General features: G+C 39.3%; 2 protein-coding genes across 2 annotated transcripts; both read right to left on the bottom strand.

Annotated features, from left to right (window-relative positions):
* Window positions 1–20,944: 20,944 nt before the first annotated feature.
* On the bottom strand, window positions 20,945–22,558 carry LOC139748071 (ankyrin repeat and LEM domain-containing protein 1-like). Its single transcript, XM_071660659.1, has one exon. It carries the CDS (start codon window positions 22,556–22,558, stop codon window positions 21,404–21,406), a length of 1,155 nt encoding a protein of 384 aa, XP_071516760.1. The 3' UTR covers window positions 20,945–21,403.
* A 115-nt stretch (window positions 22,559–22,673) lies between these two features.
* On the bottom strand, window positions 22,674–24,062 carry LOC139748072 (uncharacterized). Its single transcript, XM_071660660.1, has one exon. It carries the CDS (start codon window positions 23,508–23,510, stop codon window positions 22,674–22,676), a length of 837 nt encoding a protein of 278 aa, XP_071516761.1. The 5' UTR covers window positions 23,511–24,062.
* Window positions 24,063–24,306: the final 244 nt, after the last annotated feature.

Here is a 24,306-nt window from a genome sequence, read left to right as displayed (position 1 = left end):
AATTGACTTGACCCTCAACCCTACTGTACCTAATTACCTAATATTATATATATATATATATATATATATATATATATATATATATATTTTTTTTTTTTCATAATATTCGCCATTTCCCGCGATAGCGAGGTAGCGTTAAGAACAGAGGACTGGGCCTTTTTTGGAATATCTTCACCTGGCACCCTCTGTTCCTTCTTCTGGAAAAAAAAAAAAAAATATATATATATATATATATATATATATATATATATATATATATATATATATATATATATATATATATATATATATATATATTCTATATATTTATATATTTATATATTTTATATATTTACATATATTTATATATATTTTTTATAAATAAATATATAATTTTTTTTTTTTGCTTTGTCGCTGTCTCCCGCGTTTGCGAGGTAGCACAAGGAAACAGACGAAAGAAATGGCCCAACCCACCCCCATACACACGTATATACATACGTCCACACATGCAAACATACATACCTACACAGCTTTCCATGGTTCACCCCAGACACTTCACATGCCCTGATTCAATCCACTGCCAGCACGTCAACCCCGGTATACAACATCGATCCAATTCACTCTATTCCTTGCCCTCCTTTCACCCTCCTGCATGTTCAGGTCCCGATCATATAAAATCTTTTTCACTCCATCTTTCCACCTCCAATTTGGTTTCCCACTTCTCCTCGTTCCCTCCACCTCCGACACATATATCCTCTTGGTCAATCTTTCCTCACTCATTCTCTCCATGTGCCCAAACCATTTCAAAACAACCTCTTCTGCTCTCTCAACCAAGCTCTTTTTATTTCCACACATCTCTCTTACCCTTACGTTACTTACTCGATCAAACCACCTCAAACACACATTTTTCTCAAACATCTCATTTCCAGCACATCCATCCTCCTGCTCCCAACTCTAACCATAGCCCACGAATCGCAACCATACAACATTGTTGGAACCACTATTCCTTCAAACATACCCATTTTTGCTTTCCGAAATAATGTTCTCGACTTCCACACATTCTTCAAGTCTCCCAGGATTTTCGCCCACTCACCCACCCTATGATCTACTTCCACTTCCATGGTTCCATCCGCTGCCAGATCCACTCCCAGATATCTAAAACACTTCACTTCCTCCAGTTTTTCTCCATTCAAACTTACCTCCCAATTGACTTGACCCTCAACCCTACTGTACCTAATTACCTTGCTCTTATTCACATTTACTCTTAACTTTCTTGTTTCACACACTTTACCAAACTCCGTCACCAGCTTCTGCAGTTTATCATATGAATCAGCCACCAGCGCTGTATCATCAGCGAAAAACAACTGACTCACTTCCCAAGCTCTCTCATCCCCAACAGACTTCATACTTGCCCCTCTTTCCAAAACTCTTGCATTTACCTCCCTAAGAACCCCATCCATAAACAAAATAAACAATCATGGAGACATCACACACCCCTGCTGCAAACCTAAATTCATTGAGAACCAATCACTTTCCTCTACTCCTACACGTACACATGCCTTACATCCTCGATAAAAACTTTTCACTGCTTCTAACAACTTGCCTCCCACACCATATATTCTTAATACCTTCCACAGAGGATCTCTATCAACTCTATCATATGCCTTCTTCAGATCCATAAATGCTACATACAAATCCATTTGCCTTTCTAAGTATTTCTCACATAAATTCTTAAAAGCAAACACCTGATCCACGCATCCTCTACCACTTCTGAAACCACACTGCTCTTCCCCAATCTGATGCTCTGTACATGCCTTCACCCTCTCAATCAATACCCTCCCATATAATTTACCAGGAATACTCAACAAACTTATATCTCTGTAATTTGAGCACTCACTCTCATCCCCTCTACCTTTATGCAATGGCACTATGCACGCATTCCGCCAATCCTCAGGCACCTCACCATGAGTCATACATATATGAATAACCTTACCAACCAGTCAATAATACAGTCACACCCTTGTTTAATAAATTCCACTACAATACCATCCAAACCTGCTGCCTTGACGGCTTTCATCTTCCGCAAAGCTTTTACTACCTCTTCTTTGTTTACGAAATCATTTTCCCTAACCCTCTCACTTTGCATACCACCTCAACCAAAACACCCTATATCTGCCACTCTATCATCAAACACATTCAACAAACCTTCAAAATACTCACTCCATCTCCTTTTCACATCAACACTACTTGTTATCACCTCCCCATTTCCGCCCTTCACTGAAGTTCCCATTTGCCCCCTTGTGTTACACACTTTATTTACCTACTTCCAGAACATCTTTTTATTCTCCCTAAAATTTAATGATACTCTCTCACCCCAACTCTCATTTGCCCTCTTTTTCACCTCTTGCATCTTTCTCTTGACCTCCCGTCTCTTTCTTTTATACATCTCCCACTCAATTGCATTTTTCCCTGCAAAAATCGTCCAAATGCCTCTCTCTTCTCTTTCACTAATAATCTTACTTCTTCATCCCACCACTCACTACCCTTTCTAATCAACCTACCTCCCACTTTTCTCATGCTACAAGCATCTTTTGCGCAATTAATCACTGATTCCCTAAATACATCCCATTCCTCCCCCACTCCCCTTACTTCCATTGTTCTCACCTTTTTCCATTCTGTACTCAGTCTCTCCTTGTACTTCCTCACACAGGTCTCCTTCCCAAGCTCACTTACTCTCACCACCCTCTTCACCCCAACGTTCACTCTTCTTTTCTCAAAACCCATAAAAATCTTCACCTTAGCCTCCACAAGATAATGATCAGACATCCCTCCAGTTGCACCTCTAAGCACTTTAACATTCAAAAGTCTCTCTTTCGCGCGCCTGTCAATTAACACGTAATCCAATAACGCTCTCTGGCCATCTCTCCTACTTACATACGTATACTTAAGTCTATCTCGCTTTTTAAACTAGGTATTCCCAATCACCAGTCCTTTTTCAGCACATAAATCTACAAGCTCTTCGCCATTTCCATTTACAACACTGAACACCCCATGTATACCAATTACTCCCTCAACTGCCACATAACTCACCTTTGCATTCAAATCACCCATCACTATAACCCGGTCTCGTGCATCAAAACCACTAACACACTCATTCAGCTGCTTCCAAAACATTTGCCTCTCATGATCTTTCTTCACATGCCCAGGTGCATATGCACCAATAATCACCCATCTCTCTCCATCAAGTTTCAGTTTTACCCATATTAATCGAGAATTTATTTTCTTCCATTCTATCACATACTCCCACAACTCCTGTTTCAGGAGTACTGCTACTCCTTCCCTTGCTCTTATCCTCTCTCTAACCCATGACTTTAATCCCAAGACATTCCCAAACCATTCTTCCCCTTTACCCTTGAGCTTCGTTTCACTCAGAGGCAAAACATCCAGGTTCCTTTCCTGAAATATACTACCTATATCTCCTTTTTTCACATCTTGGTTACATCCACACATATATAGACACCCCAGTCTGAGGCTTTGAGGAGGATGAGCACTCCCCGCGTGACTCCTTCTTCTGTTTCCCATTTTAGAAAGTTAAAAAATACAAGGAGGGAAGGATTTTTGGCCCCCCGCTCCCGTCCCCTCTAGTAGCCTCTCTACGACACGTGAGGAATGTATATATTTATATATATATTTTATATATATATATATATATATATATATATATATATATATATATATATATATGTATATATATATATATATATATATATATATATATATATATATATATATATATATATATATATATATATATATATATATATATATATATATATATATATATATATATATATACATATATATATATATATATATATATATATATATATATATATATATATATATATATGTGTATATATGTATATGTCTGTGCGTGTATATATATGTGTACATTGAGATGTATAGGTATGTATATTGTGCATGGGTGGACATATATGTATATACTTGTGTATGTGGTCGTGTTGGGCCATTCTTTCGTGTGTTTCCTTGCGCTATCTCGCTAACGCGGGAGACAGCGAGAAAGCAAAATAATAATAATAAAATATTTTAAGTTTATATTATTTCATTTTGCTTTTTCGCTGTCTCCCGCGTTTGCGAGGTAGCGCAAGGAAACAGACAAAAGAAAAGGCCCAACCCACACCCATACACATGTATATACATACACGTCCACACACGCAAATATACAAACCTATACATCTCAATGTACACATATATACACACACACAGACGCGTACATATATACTCAAGAACACAATTCACAATGTCTGCCTTTATTCATTTCCATCGCCACCTCGCCACACATGGAATACCATCCCCCTCACCCCTCTTGTGTGCGAGGTAGCGCTAGGAAAAGACAACAAAGGCCTCATTCGTTCACACTCAGTCTCTAGCTGTCATACAATAATGCCCGAAACCATCTCTATCAACTCTATCATATGCCTTCGCCAGATCCATAAATGCTACATACAAATCCATTTGCTTTTCTAAGTATTTCTCACATACATTCTTCAAAACAAACACCTGATCCACACATCCTCTACCACTTCTGAAACCACACTGCTCTTCCCCAGTCTGATGCTCTGTACATGCCTTCACCCTCTCAGTCAATATCCTCCCATATAATTTACCAGGAATACTCAACAAACCTATACCTCTGTAATTTGAGCACTCACTCTTATCCCCTTTGCCTTTGTACAATGGCACTATGCACGCATTCCGCCAATCCTCAGGCACCTCACCATGAGTCATACATACATTAAATAACCTTACCAACCAGTCAACAATACAGTCACCCCCTTTTTTAATAAATTCCACTGCAATACCATCCAAACCTGCTGCCTTGCCAGCTTTCATCTTCCGCAAAGCTTTTACTACCTCTTCTCTGTTTACCAAATCATCTTCCCTAACCCTCTCACTTTGCACACCACCTCGACCAAAACACCCTATATCTGCCACTCTATCATCAAACACATTCAACAAACCTTCAAAATACTCACTCCATCTCCTTCTCACATCACCACTACTTGTTATCACCTCCCCATTTGCGCCCTTCACTGAAGTTCCCATTTGCTCCCTTGTCTTACGCGCTTTATTTACCTCCCTCCAGAACATCTTTTTATTCTCCCTAAAATTTAATGATACTCTCTCACTCCAACTCTCATTTGCCTTTTTTTTCACCTCTTGCACCTTTCTCTTGACCTCCTGTCTCTTTCTTTTATATATATATATATATATATATATATATATATATATATATATATATATATATATATATATGAAAAAAGGAGAGATAGGTAGTATGTTTGAGGAAAGGAACCTGGATGTTTTGGCTCTGAGTGAAACGAAGCTCAAGGGTAAAGGGGAAGAGTGGTTTGGGAATGTCTGGGGAGTAAAGTCAGGGGTTAGTGAGAGGACAAGAGCAAGGGAAGGAGTAGCAATACTCCTGAAACAGGAGTTGTGGGAGTATGTGATAGAGTGTAAGAAAGTAAATTCTCGATTAATATTGGTAAAACTGAAAGTTGATGGAGAGAGGTGGGTGATTATTGGTGCATATGCACCTGGGCATGAGAAGAAAGATCAAGAGAGGCAAGTGTTTTGGGAGCAGCTGAATGAGTGTGTTAGTGGTTTTGATGAACGAGACCGGGTTATAGTGATGGGTGATTTGAATGCAAAGGTGAGTAATGTGGCAGTTGAGGGAATAATTGGTATACATGGGGTGTTCAGTGTTGTAAATGGAAATGGTGAAGAGCTTGTAGATTTATGTGCGGAAAAAGGACTGATGATTGGGAATACCTGGTTTAAAAAGCGAGATATACATAAGTATACTTATGTAAGTAGGAGAGATGGCCAGAGAGCGTTATTGGATTACGTGTTAATTGACAGGCGTGCGAAACAGAGACTTTTGGATGTTAATGTGCTGAGAGGTGCAACTGGAGGGATGTCTGATCATTATCTTGTGGAGGCTAAGGTGAAGATCTGTATGGGTTTTCAGAAAAGAAGAGTGAATGTTGGGGTGAAGAGGGTGGTGAGAGTAAGTGAGCTTGAGAAGGAGACCTGTGTGAGGAAGTACCAGGAGAGACTGAGTACAGAATGGAAAAAGGTGAGAACAATGGAAGCAAGGGGAGTGGGGGAGGAATGTGATGTATTTAGGGAATCAGTGATGGATTGCGCAAAAGATGCTTGTGGCATGAGAAGAGTGGGAGGTGGGTTGATTAGAAAGGGTAGTGAGTGGTGGGATGAAGAAGTAAGAGTGTTAGTGAAAGAGAAGAGAGAGGCATTTGGACGATTTTTGCAGGGAAAAAATGCAATTGAGTGGGAGATGTTTAAAAGAAAGAGACAGGAGGTCAAGAGAAAGGTGCAAGAGGTGAAAAAAAGGGCAAATGAGAGTTGGGGTGAGAGACTATCAGTAAATTTTAGAGAGAATAAAAAGATGTTCTGGAAGGAGGTAAATAAAGTGCGTAAGACAAGGGAGCAAATGGGAACTTCAGTGAAGGGCGCAAATGGGGAGGTGATAACAAGTAGTGGTGATGTGAGAAGGAGATGGAGTGAGTATTTTGAAGGTTTGTTGAATGTGTTTGATGATAGAGTGGCAGATATAGGGTGTTTTGGTCGAGGTGGTGTGGAAAGTGAGAGGGTTAGGGAAAATGATTTGGTAAACAGAGAAGAGGTAGTGAAAGCTTTGCGGAAGATGAAAGCCGGCAAGGCAGCAGGTTTGGATGGTATTGCAGTGGAATTTATTAAAAAAGGGGGTGACTGTATTGTTGACTGGTTGGTAAGGTTATTTAATGTATGTATGACTCATGGTGAGGTGCCTGAGGATTGGCGGAATGCGTGCATAGTGCCATTGTACAAAGGCAAAGGGGATAAGAGTGAGTGCTCAAATTACAGAGGTATAAGTTTGTTGAGTATTCCTGGTAAATTATATGGGAGGGTATTGATTGAGAGGGTGAAGGCATGTACAGAGCATCAGATTGGGGAAGAGCAGTGTGGTTTCAGAAGTGGTAGAGGATGTGTTGATCAGGTGTTTGCTTTGAAGAATGTATGTGAGAAATACTTAGAAAAGCAAATGGATATGTATGTAGCATTTATGGATCTGGAGAAGGCATATGATAGAGTTGATAGAGATGCTCTGTGGAAGGTATTAAGAATATATGGTGTGGGAGGAAAGGTGTTAGAAGCAGTGAAAAGTTTTTATAGAGGATGTAAGGCATGTGTACGTGTAGGAAGAGAGGAAAGTGATTGGTTCTCAGTGAATGTAGTTTTGCGGCAGGGGTGTGTGATGTCTCCATGGTTGTTTAATTTGTTTATGGATGGGGTTGTTAGGGAGGTAAATGCAAGAGTTTTGGAAAGAGGGGCAAGTATGAAGTCTGTTGTGGATGAGAGAGCTTGGGAAGTGAGTCAGTTGTTGTTCGCTGATGATACAGCGCTGGTGGCTGATTCATGTGAGAAACTGCAGAAGCTGGTGACTGAGTTTGGTAAAGTGTGTGGAAGAAGAAAGTTAAGAGTAAATGTGAATAAGAGCAAGGTTATTAGGTACAGTAGGGTTGAGGGTCAAGTCAATTGGGAGGTGAGTTTGAATGGAGAAAAACTGGAGGAAGTGAAGTGTTTTAGATATCTGGGAGTGGATCTGGCAGCGGATGGAACCATGGAAGCGGAAGTGGATCATAGGGTGGGGGAGGGGGCGAAAATTCTGGGGGCCTTGAAGAATGTGTGGAAGTCAAGAACATTATCTCGGAAAGCAAAAATGGGTATGTTTGAAGGAATAGTGGTTCCAACAATGTTGTATGGTTGCGAGGCGTGGGCTATGGATAGAGATGTGCGCAGGAGGATGGATGTGCTGGAAATGAGATGTTTGAGGACAATGTGGGGTGTGAGGTGGTTTGATCGAGTAAGTAACGTAAGGGTAAGAGAGATGTGTGGAAATAAAAAGAGCGTGGTTGAGAGAGCAGAAGAGGGTGTTTTGAAATGGTTTGGGCACATGGAGAGAATGAGTGAGGAGAGATTGACCAAGAGGATATATGTGTCGGAGGTGGAGGGAACGAGGAGAAGAGGGAGACCAAATTGGAGGTGGAAAGATGGAGTGAAAAAGATTTTGTGTGATCGGGGCCTGAACATGCAGGAGGGTGAAAGGAGGGCAAGAAATAGAGTGAATTGGTGTCATGTGGTATACAGGGGTTGACGTGCTGTCAGTGGATTGAAGCAAGGCATGTGAAGCGTCTGGGGTAAACCATGGAAAGCTGTGTAGGTATGTATATTTGCGTGTGTGGACGTGTGTATGTACATGTGTATGGGGGGGGGGGTTGGGCCATTTCTTTCGTCTGTTTCCTTGCGCTACCTCGCAAACGCGGGAGACAGCGACAAAGTATAAAAAAAAAAAAAAAAAAAAAAAAAAATATATATATATATATCCTTTCATACTATTTGCGATTTCCCACGTCAGCGAGGTAGCGTTGAAAACAAAGGACTGGGCACTTGCGATAATATCCCCTCCTGGGTCCCTTCTCTGTTCCTTCTTTTGGAAAATTAAAAAAAGAAGAGAGGGGAGGATTTCTAGCCACCCGCTCCCTCCCGTTTTCGTCACCTTTTACGACACGCAGGGAATACGTGGGAAGTATTCTTTCTCCCCTATCCCCAGGGACGTATATGTGTAAATAAATTATACATTTCCCTTTTCCATAGCCAGAGGTAGAACCATTATGTGACTTTTTTTTTTTTATTTCATTTCAAGCTAGAAGTTTCAGTTTTCTAAGTTATTTCTTATATTTTTTCATATGTATATATATATTTTTTTTTTTTTTTTTTTTTTTAAAACAAGGAACAGAGAAGGGGGCCAGGTGAGGATATTCCCTTCAAGGCCCAGTCTTCTGTTCTTAACACTACCTCGCTAACGCGGGAATTGGCGAATAGTTTGAAAAAAGAAAGAATATATATATATATATATATATATATATATATATATATATATATATATATATATATATATATATATATATATATATATATATATATATATATATATATATATATATATATATATATATATATTTTTATTTTCAAATAAATTTTATTTTTAAATAAATAAATAATATATATATTCCCTGGGGATAGGGAAGAAAGAATACTTCCCACGTATTCCCTGCGTGTCGTAGAAGGCGAATAAAAGTGGAGGGAGCGGGGGGCTGGAAATCCTCCCCTCTCGTTTTTTTTTTTTCTAATTTTTCCAAAAGAAGGAACAGAGAATTGGGCCAGGTGAGGGTATTCCCTCAAAGGCCCAGTCCTCTGTTCTTAACGCTACCTCGCTAATGCGGGAAATGGCGAATAGTTTGAAAGAAAAGATTATATATATATATATATATATATATATATATATATATATATATATATATATATATATATATATATATATATATATATATATATATATATATATATATACATATATATATATATATATATATATATATATATAGATATATTTTTTTTTTTTTTATATATTTGTGTGTGTATATGTGTATGTGTGTATATATGTGTATATGTGTGTGTATGTATATATATGTTATCCCTGGGGATAGGGGTGAAAGAATACTTCCCACGCATTCCTCACGTGTCGTAGAAGGCGACTAGAGGGGATGGGAGCGGGGGGCCAGAAATCCTCCCCTCCTTGTATTTTTAACTTTCTAAAAAAAAATAGGAAACAGAAGGAGTCAAGCGGGGTGTGCTCATCCTCCTCGTAGACTCAGATTGGGTTGTCTAAATGTGTGTGGATGTAACCAAGATGTGAAAAAAGGAGAGATAGGTAGTATGTTTTAGGAAAGGAACCTGGATGTTTTGGCTCTGAGTGAAACGAAGCTCAAGTGTAAAGGGGAAGAATGGTTTGGGAATGTCTTGGGAGTAAAGTCAGGGGTTAGTGAGAGGATAAGAGCAAGGGAAGGAGTAGAGGTACTCCTGAAACAGGAGTTGTGGGAGTATGTGATAGAATGTAAGAAAGTAGATTCTCGATTAATATGGGTAAAACTGAAAGTTGATGGAGAGAGATGGGTGATTATTGGTGCATATGCACCTGTGCATGAGAAGAAAGATCATGAGAGGCAAGTGTTTTGGGAGCAGTTGAATGAGTGTGTTAGTGGTTTTCATGCACGAGACCGGGTTATAGTGATGGGTGATTTGAATGCAAAGGTGAGTAATGTGGCAGTTGAGGGAATAATTAGTATACATAGGGTGTTCAGTGTTGTAAATGGAAATGGTGAAGAGCTTGTAGATTTATGTGCTGAAAAAGGACTGGTGATTGGGAATACCTGGTTTAAAAAGCGAGATAGACATAAGTATACGTATGTAAGTAGGAGAGATGGCCAAGGAGCGTTATTGGATTGTGTGTTAATTGACAGGCGCGAGAAAGAGAGACTTTTGGATGTTAATGTGCTGAGAGGTGCAACTGTAGGGATGTCTGATTATTATCTTGTGGAGGCTAAGGTGAAGATTTGTATGGGTTTTCAGAAAAGAAGAGTGAATGTTGGGGTGAAGAGGGTGGTTAGAGTAAGTGAGCTTGGGAAGGAAACTTGTGTGAGGAAGTACCAGGAGAGACTGAGTACAGAATGGAAAAAGGTGAGAATAATGGAAGTAAGGGGAGTGGGGGAGGAATGGGATGTATTTAGGGAATCAGTGATGGATTGCGCAAAAGATGCTTGTGGCATAAGAAGCGTGGGAGGTGGGTTGATTAGAAAGGGTAGTCAGTGGTGGGATGAAGAAGTAAGATTATTAGTGAGAGAGAAGAGAGAGGCATTTGGACGATTTTTGAAGGGAAAAAATGCAATTGAGTGGGAGATGTATAAAAGAGAGAGACAGGAGGTCAAGAGAAAGGTGCAAGAGGTGAAAAAGAGGGCAAATGAGAGTTGAGGTGAGAGAGTATCATTAAATTTAAGGGAGAATAAAAAGATGTTCTGGAAGGAGGTAAATAAAGTGCGTAAGACAAGGGAGCAAATGGGAACTTCAGTGAATGGCGCTTATGGGGAGGTGATAACAAGTAGTGGTGATGTGAGAAGGAGATGGAGTGAGTATTTTGAAGGTTTGTTGAATGTGTTTGATGATAGAGTGGCAAATATAGGGTGTTTTGGTCGAGGTGGTGTACAAAGAAAGAGGGTTAGGGAAAATGATTTGGTAAACAGAGCAGAGGTAGTAAAAGCTTTGCGGAAGATGAAAGCCGGCAAGGCAGCAGGTTTGGATGGTATTGTAGTGGAATTTATTAAAAAAGGGGGTGACTGTATTGTTGACTAGTTGGTAAGGTTATTTAATATATATATGACTCATGGTGAGGTGCCTGAGGATTGGCGGAATTCGTGCATAGTGCCATTGTATAAAGGCAAAGGGGATAAGAGTGATTGCTCAAATTACAGAGGTATAAGTTTGTTGAGTATTCCTGGTAAACTTTATGGGAGGGTTTTGATTGAGAGGGTGAAGGCATGTACAGAGCATCAGATTGGGGAAGAGCAGTGTGGTTTCATAAGTGGTAGAGGATGTGTGGATCAGGTGTTTGCTTTGAAGAATATATGTGAGAAATACTTAGAAAAACAAATGGATTTGTATGTAGCATTTATGGATCTGGAGAAGGCATATGATAGAGTTGATAGAGATGGTTTCGGGCATTATTGTATGACAGCTAGAGACTGATTGTGAACGAATGGGGCCTTTGTTGTCTTTTCCTAGCGCTACCTCGAACACAAGAGGAGTGAGGGGGATGGTATTCCATGTGTGGCGAGGTGGCGATGGAAATGAATAAAGGCAGACAGTGTGAATTGTGTTCATGGGTATATATGTACGCGTCTGTGTGTGTGTGTATATATGTGTACATTGAGATGTATAGGTTTGTATATTTGCGTGTGTGGACGTGTATGTATATACATGTGTATGGGTTGTGGGTTGGGCCTTTTCTTTTGTCTGTTTCCTTGCGCTACCTCGCAAACGCGGGAGACAGCGAAGAAGCAACATAAAAAAATATAAAAATAAAATATATTATTATTATTATTTTCCTTTCTCGCTGTCTCCCACGTTAGCAAGATAGCGCAAGGAAACACACGAAAGAATGGCCTAACACGACCACATACACAAGTATATACATACATGTCCACCCATGCACAATATACATACCTATACATCTCAATGTACACATATATTTACGCGCACAGACATACACATATATACACAAAAGAAGGAACAGAGAAGGGGGCCATGTGAGGATATTCCCTCAAAGGCCCAGTCCTCTGTTCTTAACGCTACCTCGCTATCGCGGGAAATAGCGAATAGTATGAAAAAAAAAAAAGAAATATATATATATATATATATATATATATATATATATATATATATATATATATATATATATATATATATATATATATATATATATATATTTTATTTTTTTTTTATTATACTTTGTCGCTGTCTCCCGCGTTTGCGAGGTAGCGCAAGGAAACAGACGAAAGAAATGGCCCAACCCCCCCCCATACACATATATATATATACGTCCACACACGCAAATATACACACCTACACAGCTTTCCATGTTTTACCCCAGACGCTTCACATGCCTTGATTCAATCCACTGACAGCACGTCAACCCCGGTATACCACATCGCTCCAATTCACTCTATTCCTTGCCCTCCTTTCACCCTCCTGCATGTTCAGGCCCCGATCACACAAAATCTTTTTCACTCCATCTTTTCACCTCCAATTTGGTCTCCCTCTTCTCCTCGTTCCCTCCACCTCCGACACATACATCCTCTTGGTCAATCTTTCCTCACTCATTCTCTCCATGTGCCCAAACCACTTCAAAATACCCTCTTCTGCTCTCTCAACCACGCTCTTTTTATTTCCACACATCTCTCTTACCCTTACGTTACTCACTCGATCAAACCACCTCACACCACACATTGTCCTCAAACATCTCATTTCCAGCACATCCATCCTCCTGCGCACTACTCTATCCATAGCCCACGCCTCGCAACCATACAACATTGTTGGAACCACTATTCCTTCATACATACCCATTTTTGCTTTCCGAGATAATGTATCGACTTCCACACATTCTTCAAGGCCCCCAGAATTTTCGCCCCCTCCCCCACCCTATGATCCACTTCCGCTTCCATGTTTCCATCCGCTGCCAGATCCACTCCCAGATATCTAAAACACTTCACTTCCTCCAGTTTTTCTCCATTGAAACTCACCTCCCAATTGACTTGACCCTCAACCCTACTGTACCTAATAACCTTGCTCTTATTCACATTTACTCTTAACTTTCTTCTTCCACACACTTTACCAAACTCATATATATATATATATATATATATATATATATATATATATATATATATATATATATATATATATATATATATATATATATATATATATATATATATATATATATATATATATATATATATATATATATATATATATATATATATATATATATATATATATATATATATATATATCCCTGGGGATAGGGGAGAAAGAATACTTCCCACGTATTCCCTGCGTGTCGTAGAAGGCGACTAAAAGGGGAGGGAGCGGGGGGCTGGAAATCCTCCCCTCTCGTTTTTTTTTTTTGATTTTCCAAAAGAAGGAACAGAGAACGAGGCCAGGTGAGGATATTCCCTCAGAGGCCCAGTCCTCTGTTCTTAACGCTACCTTGCTAACGCGGGAAATGGCGAATAGTATGAAAGAAAGATATATATATATATACATTCCTCGCGTGTCGTAGAAGGCGACTAGAGGGGACCGGAGCGGGGGGTCAGAAATCCTTCCCTCCTTGTATTTTTTAAATTTCTAAATGGGAAACAGAAGAAGGAGTCACGCGGGGAGTGCTCATCCTCCTCGAAGCCTCAGACTGGGGTGTCTAAATATGTGTGGATGTAACCAAGATGTGAAAAAAGGAGAGATAGGTAGTATGTTTCAGGAAAGGAACCTGGATGTTTTGGCTCCGAGTGAAACGAAGCTCAAGGGTAAATGGGAAGAGTGGATTGGGAATGTCTTGGGAGTAAAGTCAAGGGTTAGTGAGAGGACAAGAGCAAGGGAAGGAGTACCAGTACTCCTGAAACAGGAGTTGTGGGAGTATATGATGGAATGTAAGAAAGTAGATTCTCGATTAATATGGGTAAAACTGAAAGTTGATGGAGAGAGATGGGTGATTATTGGTGCATATGCACCTGGGCATGAGAAGAAAGATCATGAGAGGCAAGTGTTTTGGAAGCAGCTGAATGAGTGTGTTAGTGGTTTTGATGCACGAGACCGGGTTATAGTGATGGGTGATTTGAATGCAAAGGTGAGTAATTTGTATACATGGGGTGTTCAGTGTTGTAAATGGAAATGGTGAAGAGTTTGTAGATTTATGTGCTGAAAAAGGACTGGTGATTGGGAATACCTGGCTTAAAAAGCGAGATAGACATAAGTATACGTATGTAAGTAGGAGATATGCCCAGAGAGCGTTATTGGATTACGTGTTAATTTACAGGCGCGCGAAAGAGAAACTTTTGGATGTTAATGTGCTTAGAGGTGCAACTGGAGGGATGTCTGATCATTATCTTGTGGAGGTTAAGGTGAAGATTTGTATGGGTTTTCAGAAAAGAAGAGTGAAGGTTGGGGTGAAGAGGGTGGTGAGAGTAAGTGAGCTTGGGAAGGAGACTTGTGTGAGGAAGTACCAGGAGAGACTGAGTACAGAATGGAAAAAGGTGAGAACAATGAAAGTAAGGGGAGTGGGGGAGGAATGGGATGTATTTAGGGAATCAGTGATGGATTGCGCAAAAGATGCTTGTAGCATGAGAAGAGTGGGAGGTGGGTTGATTAGAAAGGGTAGTGAGTGGTGGGATGAAGAAGTAAGATTATTAGTGAAAGAGAAGAGAGAGGCATTTGGACGATTTTTGCAGGGAAAAAATGCAATTGAGTGGGCGATGTATAAAAGAAAGAGACGGGAGGTCAAGCGGAAGATGCAAGAGGTGAAAAAGAGGGCAAATGAGAGTTGGGGTGAGAGAGTATCATTAAATTTTAGGGAGAATAAAAAGATGTTCTGGAAGGAGGTAAATAAAGTGCGTAAGACAAGGGAGCAAATGGGAACTTCAGTGAAGGGCGCAAATGGGGAGGTGATAACAAGTAGTGGTGATGTGAGAAGGAGATGGAGTGAGTATTTTGAAGGTTTGTTGAATGTGTTTGATGATAGAGTGGCAGATATAGGGTGTTTTGGTTGAGGTGGTATGCAAAGTGAGAGGGTTAGGGAAAATTATTCGTAAACAGAGAAGAGGTAGTAAAAGCTTTGCGGAAGATGAAAGCCGGCAAGGCAGCAGGTTTGGATGGTATTGCAGTGGAATTTATTAAACAAGGGGGTGACTGTATTATTGACTGGTTGGTAAGGTTATTTAATATATGTATGACTCATGGTGAGGTGCCTGAGGATTTGCGGAATGCGTGCATAGTGCCATTGTATAAAGGCAAAGGGGATAAGAGTGATTGCTCAAATTAGAGAGGTATAAGTTTGTTGAGTATTCCTGGTAAACTATATGGGAGGGTATTGATTGAGAGGGTGAAGGCATGTACAGAGCATCAGATTGGGGGAGAGCAGTGTGGTTTTCACTGCTTCTAACAACTTGCCTCCCACACCATATATTCTTAATACCTTCCACACAGTTCTGTGGGGTTTGGATATGGAAAGGGAGCTGTGTTTTCGGGCATTATTGCATGACAGCTAGAGAATGAGTGGGAACGAATGGGGCCTTTGTTGCATTTTCCTACCGCTACCTCGCACACATAAGGGAGGAGGGGGACGGTATTCCATGTGTGGCGAGGTGGCGATGGGAAAGAATACAGGCATACAGTGTGAATTGTATGCATGTGTATATATGTATGGTCTGTGTGTGTATATATATATGTGTACATTGAGATATATAAGTATGTATATTTGCGTGTGGACGTGTATGTACATACATGTGAATGGGGGTGGGGTGGCCCATTTCTTTCGTCTGTTTCCTTGCGCTATCTCGCAAACGCGGGAGACAGCGACAAAGCAAAATAATATATAAAATATATATATATATGTATATATATATATATATATATATATATATATATATATATATATATATATATATATATATATATATATATATATATATATATATATATATATATATATATATATATATATATATATATATATATATATATATATATATATATATATATATATATATATATATATATATATATATATATATATATTGGTTCTCCATGAATGTATGTTTGCGGCAGGGGTGTGTGATGTCTCCATGGTTGTTTAATTTGTTTGTGGATGGGGTTGTTAGGGAGGTGAATGCAAGAGTTTTGGAAAGAGGGGCAAGTATGAAGTCTGTTGGGGATGAGAGAGCTTGGGAAGTGAGTCAGTTGTTGTTCGCTGATGATACAGCGCTGGTGGCTGATTCATGTGAGAAACTGCAGAAGCTGGTGACTGAGTTTGGTAAAGTGTGTGAAAGAAGAAAGTTAAGAGTAAATGTGAATAAGAGCAAGGTTATTAGGTACAGTAGGGTTGAGGGTCAAGTCAATTGGGAGGTGAGTTTGAATGGAGAAAAACTGGAGGAAGTGAAGTGTTTTAGATATCTGGGAGTGGATCTGGCAGCGGATGGAACCATGGAAGCGGAAGTGGATCATAGGGTGGGGGAGGGGGCGAAAATTCTGGGAGCCTTGAAGAATGTGTGGAAGTCGAGAACATAATCTCGGAAAGCAAAAATAGGTATGTTTGAAGGAATAGTGGTTCCAACAATGTTGTATGGTTGCGAGGCGTGGACTTTGGATAGAGTTGTGCGCCTGAGGATGGATGTGCTGGAAATGAGATGTTTCAGGACAATGTGTGGTGTGAGGTGGTTTGATCGAGTAAGTAACGTAAGGGTAAGAGAGATGTGTGGAAATAAAAAGAGCGTGGTTGAGAGAGCAGAAGAGGGTGTTTTGAAATGGTTTGGTCACATGGAGAGAATGCGTGAGGGAAGATTGACCAAGAGGATATATGTGTCGGAGGTGGAGGGAACGAGGAGAAGAGGGAGACCAAATTGGAGGTGGAAAGATGGAGTGAAAAAGTTTTTGTGTGATCGGGGCCTGAACATGCAGAAGGGTGAAAGGAGGGCAAGGAATAGAGTGAATTGGAGCGATGTGGTATACCGGGGTTGACGTGCTGTCAGTGGATTGAATCAAGGCATTTGAAGCGTCTGGGGTAAACCATGGAAAGCTGTGTAGGTATGTATATTTGCGTGTGTGGATGTATGTATATACATGTGTATGGGGGTGGGTTGGGCCATTTCTTTCGTCTGTTTCCTTCCGCTACCTCGCAAACGCGGGAGACAGTGACAAAGCAAAAAAAAAAAAAAAAAAAAATCTACAAGCTCTTCACCATTTCCATTTACAACACTGAACACCCCATGTATACCAATTATTCCCTCAACTGCCACATTACTCACCTTTGCATTCAAATCACCCATCATTATGACCCGGTCTCGTGCATCAAAACCACTAACACACTCATTCAGCTGCTCCCAAAACACTTGCCTCTCTTGATCTTTCTTCTCATGCCCAGGTGCATATGCACCAATAATCACCCACCTCTCTCCATCAACTTTCAGTTTTACCCATATTAATCGAGAATTTACTTTCTTACACTCTATCACATACTCCCACAACTCCTGTTTCAGGAGTATTGCTACTCCTTCCCTTGCTCTTGTCCTCTCACTAACCCCTGACTTTACTCCCCAGACATTCCCAAACCACTCTTCCCCTTTGCCCTTGAGCTTCGTTTCACTCAGAGCCAAAACATCCAGGTTCCTTTCCTCAAACATACTACCTATCTCTCCTTTTTTCACATCTTGGTTACATCCACACACATTTAGGCACCCCACTCTGAGCCTTCGAGGAGGATGAGCACTCCCCGCGTGACTCCTTCTTCTGTTTCCCATTTTAGAAAGTTAATACAAGGAGGGGAGGATTTCTGGCCCCACGCTCCCGTCCCCTCTAGTCGCTTTCTACGACACGCGAGGAATACGTGGAAAGTATTCTTTCACCCCTATCCCCAGGGATAATATACATACATATATACATATACACATACACACACATACACATACATACGCACATATACACACACACACATACATATATATACATATGACGTAGTGATTGATCCTCTGACAGACTTTCAGAAGGTGTCAGAGCTCAGCCATCTACCAACATCTCCCCAGCGATCGTATAACTTGACGTCACCTGCCTCTTCAAATGACCTGTGTGAAAGGCCACCCAAGGAACTTAGAGAGTCTGAGCATTCTCACTGTAAATCTGAATCATCACTAGCAGAAGAGTGCGAGGTCCCTCCCCATTCTTCTGACACTTCTCATTCTGATCACATCTTACTTTCCAATATCACTGGTATGGCTAATATTTTACTGGATTACATAGGTTATTTGTTTCCTGAGTATCCATGTTGATAAATCATAAAAGCTATGCTGGATAGAATTATGCTGATATACAGGAAGATAATGAGAAAAAGAATAACTATGTTCTGCCATTGACGTTTGTGTAAATAAATTATACATTTCCTTTTTTCCATAGCCAGAGGTTGACCGATTATGTGACATTCTGTTTTTCATTCATTTCAAACTAGAAGTTTCAGTTTTCTAAATTGTTTCTTACATTTCTCATATATATATATATATATATATATATATATATATATATATATATATATATATATATATATATATATATATATATATATATATATATATATATATATATATATATATATATATATATATATATATATATATATATATATATATATATATATATATATATATATATATATATATATATATATCCCTGGGGATAGGGGAGAAAGAATACTTCCCACGTATTCCCTGAGTTTCGTAAAAGGCGACTAAAACGGGACGGAGCATGGGGCTGGAAATCCTTCCCTCTTTTTTTTTTGAATTTCCAAAAGAAGGAACAGTGAAGGCGGCCAGGTGAGGATATTCCCTCAGAGGCCCAGTCCTCTGTTCTTAACACTACCTCGCTAACGCGGGAAATGGTGAATAGTATAAAAAAAAAAAAAAAAAAAATATATATATATATATATATATATATATATATATATATATATATATATATATATATATATATATATATATATATATATATATATATATATATATATATATATATATATATATAAATATACATATATATATATACATATATATATATATATATATATATATATATATATATATATATATATATATATATATATATATATATATATATATATATATTCATATATATATATATTTTTTTTTTTTTTTTTTTTGCTTTGTCGCTGTCTCCCGCGTTTGCGAGGTAGCCCAAGGAAACAGACGAAAGAAATGGCCCAACCCACCCCCATACACATGTATATACATACGTCCGCACACGCAAATATACATACCTACACAGCTTTCCATGGTTTACCCCAGACGCTTCACATGCCTTGATTCAATCCACTGACAGCACGTCAACCCCGGTATACCACATCGCTCCAATTCACTCTATTCCTTGCCCTCCTTTCACCCTCCTGCATGTTCAGGCCCCGATCACACAAAATCTTTTTCACTCCATCTTTCCACCTCCAATTTGGTCTCCCTCTTCTCCTCGTTCCCTCCACCTCCGACACATATATCCTCTTGGTCAATCTTTCCTCACTCATTCTCTCCATGTGACCAAACCATTTCAAAACACCCTCTTCTGCTCTCTCAACCACGCTCTTTTTATTTCCACACATCTCTCTTACCCTTACGTTACTTACTCGATCAAACCACCTCACACCACACATTGTCCTCAAACATCTCATTTCCAGCACATCCATCCTCCTGTGCACAACTCTATCCATAGTCCACGCCTCGCAACCATACAACATTGTTGGAAACGCTATTCCTTCAAACATACCCATTTTTGCTCTCCGAGATAATGTTCTCGACTTCCACACATTCTTCAAGGCTCCCAGAATTTTCGCCCCCTCCCCCACCCTATGATCCACTTCCGCTTCCATGGTTCCATCCGCTGCCAGATCCACTCCCAGATATCTAAAGCACTTCACTTCCTCCAGTTTTTCTCCATTCAAACTCACCTCCCAATTGACTTGACCCTCGACCCTACTGTACTTAATAACCTTGCTCTTATTCACATTTACTCTTAACTTTCTTCTTTCACACACTTTACCAAACTCAGTCACCAGCTTCTGTAGTTTCTCACATGAATCAGCCACCAGCGCTGTATCATCAGCGAACAACAACTGACTCACTTCCCAAGCTCTCTCATCCCCAACAGACTTCATACTTGCCCCTCTTTCCAAAACTCTTGCATTCACCTCCCTAACAACCCCATCCATAAACAAATTAAACAACCATGGAGACATGGTATTAAGAATATATGGAACATATATATATATATATATATATATATATATATATATATATATATATATATATATATATATATATATATATATATATATATATATATATATATATATTTTTTTTTTTATACTATTCGCCATTTCCCGCATTAGCGAGGTAGCGTTAAGAACAGAGGACTGGGCCTTTGAGGGAATATCCTCATATGGCCCCCTTCTCTGTTCCTTCTTTTGGAAAATTTAAAAAATAATGAGAAGGGAGGATTTCCAGCCCCCCCGCTCCCTTCCCTTTTAGTCGCCTTCTACGACATGCAGGGAATACGTGGGAAGTATTCTTTCTCCCCTATATATATTTATCTATTTATTCACTTTGGCCCGTCGCCGCCCCCCGCGCCAGCGAGGCAGCGCAAGGAAACAGACGAAAGAACGGCTAAAATGTAATATTTACTAAAAAATATCCAAAACATAAGTATTGACTACATGCAGCAACATCCCTGATAAATGAACTACACATTAAAGTAGTGAATATGAGACATTCTAGCACATTCAGTAAAAGGTCAACATTAAAAATTCATAAAAGATAAATAAGTGAACATAAAATCTTAAAAATTAGTGAGTGTTAAAATAAAACATACTATAGAAAACAATTCTGGTTTGACACACTAAAACATAAAATACTCTACTGTTTGTACATTACTAATCTGACTCACTAAACCATAAATACTCTTCTGTTTGTACATTACAAGTTAAAACATAGAAATTCATGGGAATGAAATTCTACCTTTATAAAACTCTTTAGATATTTCTTCACGAATTCTAACTCATTCTACAGCCCTTCCTTTTGTGGGCAGAACTTATCTACAGAGCAACAAGTGACAAATGCTGGTACTCCTTTCACTTCATCCAATTTGGAAGAGTGATATCAGAGGGTCTAAGTTGTCTCTCTCCCGCCTGCAAAAAGATGTTGAGTGTCCGACGTAGGAGATGAGTTCCCAACCTGCGCCTCTCAGCCCAGCGCCAAGTGCTTGGCAGCCCATAAAATGTTCCCTGGATGTTGTTGCACAGGTTCTGGAGTCCTATAGCAGATATCATAGATGCTTCCCTCGTCCAGGCTTCCACAGGAATGGTGTTCTGGAACACATGTAGAGATACCACACCTACACCCTCCGACCAGATTTCACGGATTCTTTTACTCTTGTCACTGACCTGTGTGCCACAGGCCTTCTCCTTAATGGCCTCATAGAGATGAAAATAAGGGCGACCTCTTGACCCTTTTCCAATGTAAAAAATAGCCGATATGAAACAATTTATCTTTTCTTTTTCATCCATTACTGATGCTCTGAGTGGTAGATCTTGGGTAATCCTTGGATCTAACAGTAAGTAGTTAAAGCATGTTTTATTGGTGCCATCTCTCCAGTATCGTGTGGGATCAGGCTGACTGAATGGAGTACTCATAGCCTTTTTCAATGATGCCCAAGATTCCCAGTCTACTGAAAGTGGATCTTTTAATGCAGTCTGCATTTCCCGAGGATACTGTGGAGTTGATTTGGAGTCATTCTGCTGTAAAAGATGTGGATTCTTTCTGAGCTTAAGTAGGAGTCTCTGGTATGTTCTGTGAGTGGTTGGGACGATGGGTCCAGGCACGTGTCCAAGGTTCTTGAGACATGAACACAGTTCATCAACATTCATGGCCTTCACACTATCCGTTATTGTGCCTATAAGGTCTAGGCTCTGATCTGTGCATGCTGAGGTTGTTTTTTGAGAAGTGGTGTGTCTGCTGAGCACTGAAACTCTGCTTGCTGTACTGGAGAGGCTTGCAACAACTGCAGATGTGGAACATACTCGTTCAATAAGCTGAACTCCTGCTTCTGCATCTTCATACAGGAATTCTTCAGCAACAGTCACAAAGGATTGGCATGAACTGCCACTACTATGTACAGTCTTAGTGGATGACTTGAGTGAGGACTGTTTGCAAATATCAGGATTCTGAATGAAAGAGGACACTTTTTCGCAGGGTTCCTCATAATCTCTGTACAATTGTTTTTTCATGGGTAAAATCTTTTCTATATTCTGTGAAACGTATGGTTGCTTCTTTTTTGGTGCTTTGATAAGAGTAAATGTGGTATTCGCATCTGGTTTAATACTATCATGTGGTGCTGTCAGATCAGCACATGTTTCCACACAAAATTCTTGTGCCTCTTTCAGTGTTTCCACAGGAGAATGCTGAGAAACATTGCCACAGCCAATTTAACGAATTCATGACATCAGTTAGATTTTGTTGAAGTGTTTCTCTAGCTGATGTACAATTAAATATACTATCACATCTCAACATTTTATTGTAGTCTTGCACTAAATCAGAAACATTGCACCTTTTATCAAGAAAACATTCACCATCAGTGTTAGCTGAAATGTATGTTCCATGAAGCAAGTCATCTTGAGTATCACTAAACATATCATATGTGACATCAATGGTCAAACAAGCAGTGTTCCACTCATCATGGGAATCAACTGACTTAAACTCCCCCTGGAATGAGTCAAATGAATGATGGTGGGGCAGCATTCCTTGCTGTAATCTCTTTCCTAGGCACTTCCTTAGTGACTTCATCTCATTGTCACTCTCACTGTCTGAGTAACACTTTTCAACTTCTTGTGTCAGATGCTCTAGAAAATCTGAATCTTTAAGCCAAGCCGGGCAAACACTATTGTTGATTTTCACATGTGACGATGGTTGGTCATCTTTACTTGATATCTTATTTTTCTCTGTGTGTTTGGTATTTACAGATTCCTGGGACAATAACTCTCCTTGGGAGATAATACTCCAGTTATTCATTTGATTCTGATTTATCTGACTGACTAATGGCATTGGGCATCCATATCTTTCCCTAAGCTGACAGTCCTGATTACAAGAGCAAGAAACATCGTCAGATTCAGAAACGTCAGCTGGAGAGAAGTTCATCAGTTTAACAACCTCCTGTCTCACTCTGAATTCCAACCAAAACATATATCTATCATTTAATCTTGTTCTTGCATCCCTCTTGCCTTACCAAAACAAAAGAACAAATTTGACTGGATCTTCTCTCTGTCCATCATAGTTTTCAGTATCTAGGAGTTTGCTGATCTGCTGAACAATCTCCAGGTGTTTATGGTGGTGGGCACAGTCTACTGGTGACAGTCCCATAATGTCACCCTGCAAAGGGTCACCACCATTTGCCAACAGGAGATCTAACAAGCGACTGTGGCCCATTGATGCTGCCTTGTGTAGACTAGTTTTACCTTCTTTGTTTGGAACATTAGGGTTAGCACCATGAGCAAGGAGAATCTCTGCTACTGTTAGACAGTCAGCTTCATCAGATAATGAGGAAGCCATATGCAGTGCTGTTGATCCATCCTCACAAATAAATGAATCTACATCAGCTCCAGAATCAAGGGCTTTCTGAAGATTTTTTACATCTAATTTTCGTATAAATTCTCTCAATATTGTGGTACATGGTTTCTCTGGTTTACACTCCATTCCTGTGTATCCAATACTACGAGTTCAAAGGGACTTGAGGCAATATATATATATATATATATATATATATATATATATATATATATATATATATATATATATATATATATATATATATATATATATATATATATATATATATATATATATATATATATATATATATATATACATATATATATATATATATATATATATATATATATATTTTTTTTTTTTTTTTTTTTTTTATACTTTGTCGCTGTCTCCCGCGTTTGCGAGGTAGCGCAAGGAAACAGACGAAAGA

This window comes from Panulirus ornatus, chromosome 72 (assembly GCF_036320965.1).
Source record: "Panulirus ornatus isolate Po-2019 chromosome 72, ASM3632096v1, whole genome shotgun sequence".
In the NCBI taxonomy this organism is placed as follows: Eukaryota; Metazoa; Arthropoda; class Malacostraca; order Decapoda; family Palinuridae; genus Panulirus; species Panulirus ornatus.
This window is presented reverse-complemented; position numbering and strand designations above follow the sequence as displayed.

Excerpts from the sequence above, each read along its gene's own strand:
- LOC139748071 (XM_071660659.1), bottom strand. The coding sequence starts at position 22,558 with ATGAAAAAACAATTGTACAGAGATTATGAGGAACCCTGCGAAAAAGTG.
- LOC139748072 (XM_071660660.1), bottom strand. The coding sequence starts at position 23,510 with ATGTTTTGGTTGGAATTCAGAGTGAGACAGGAGGTTGTTAAACTGATG.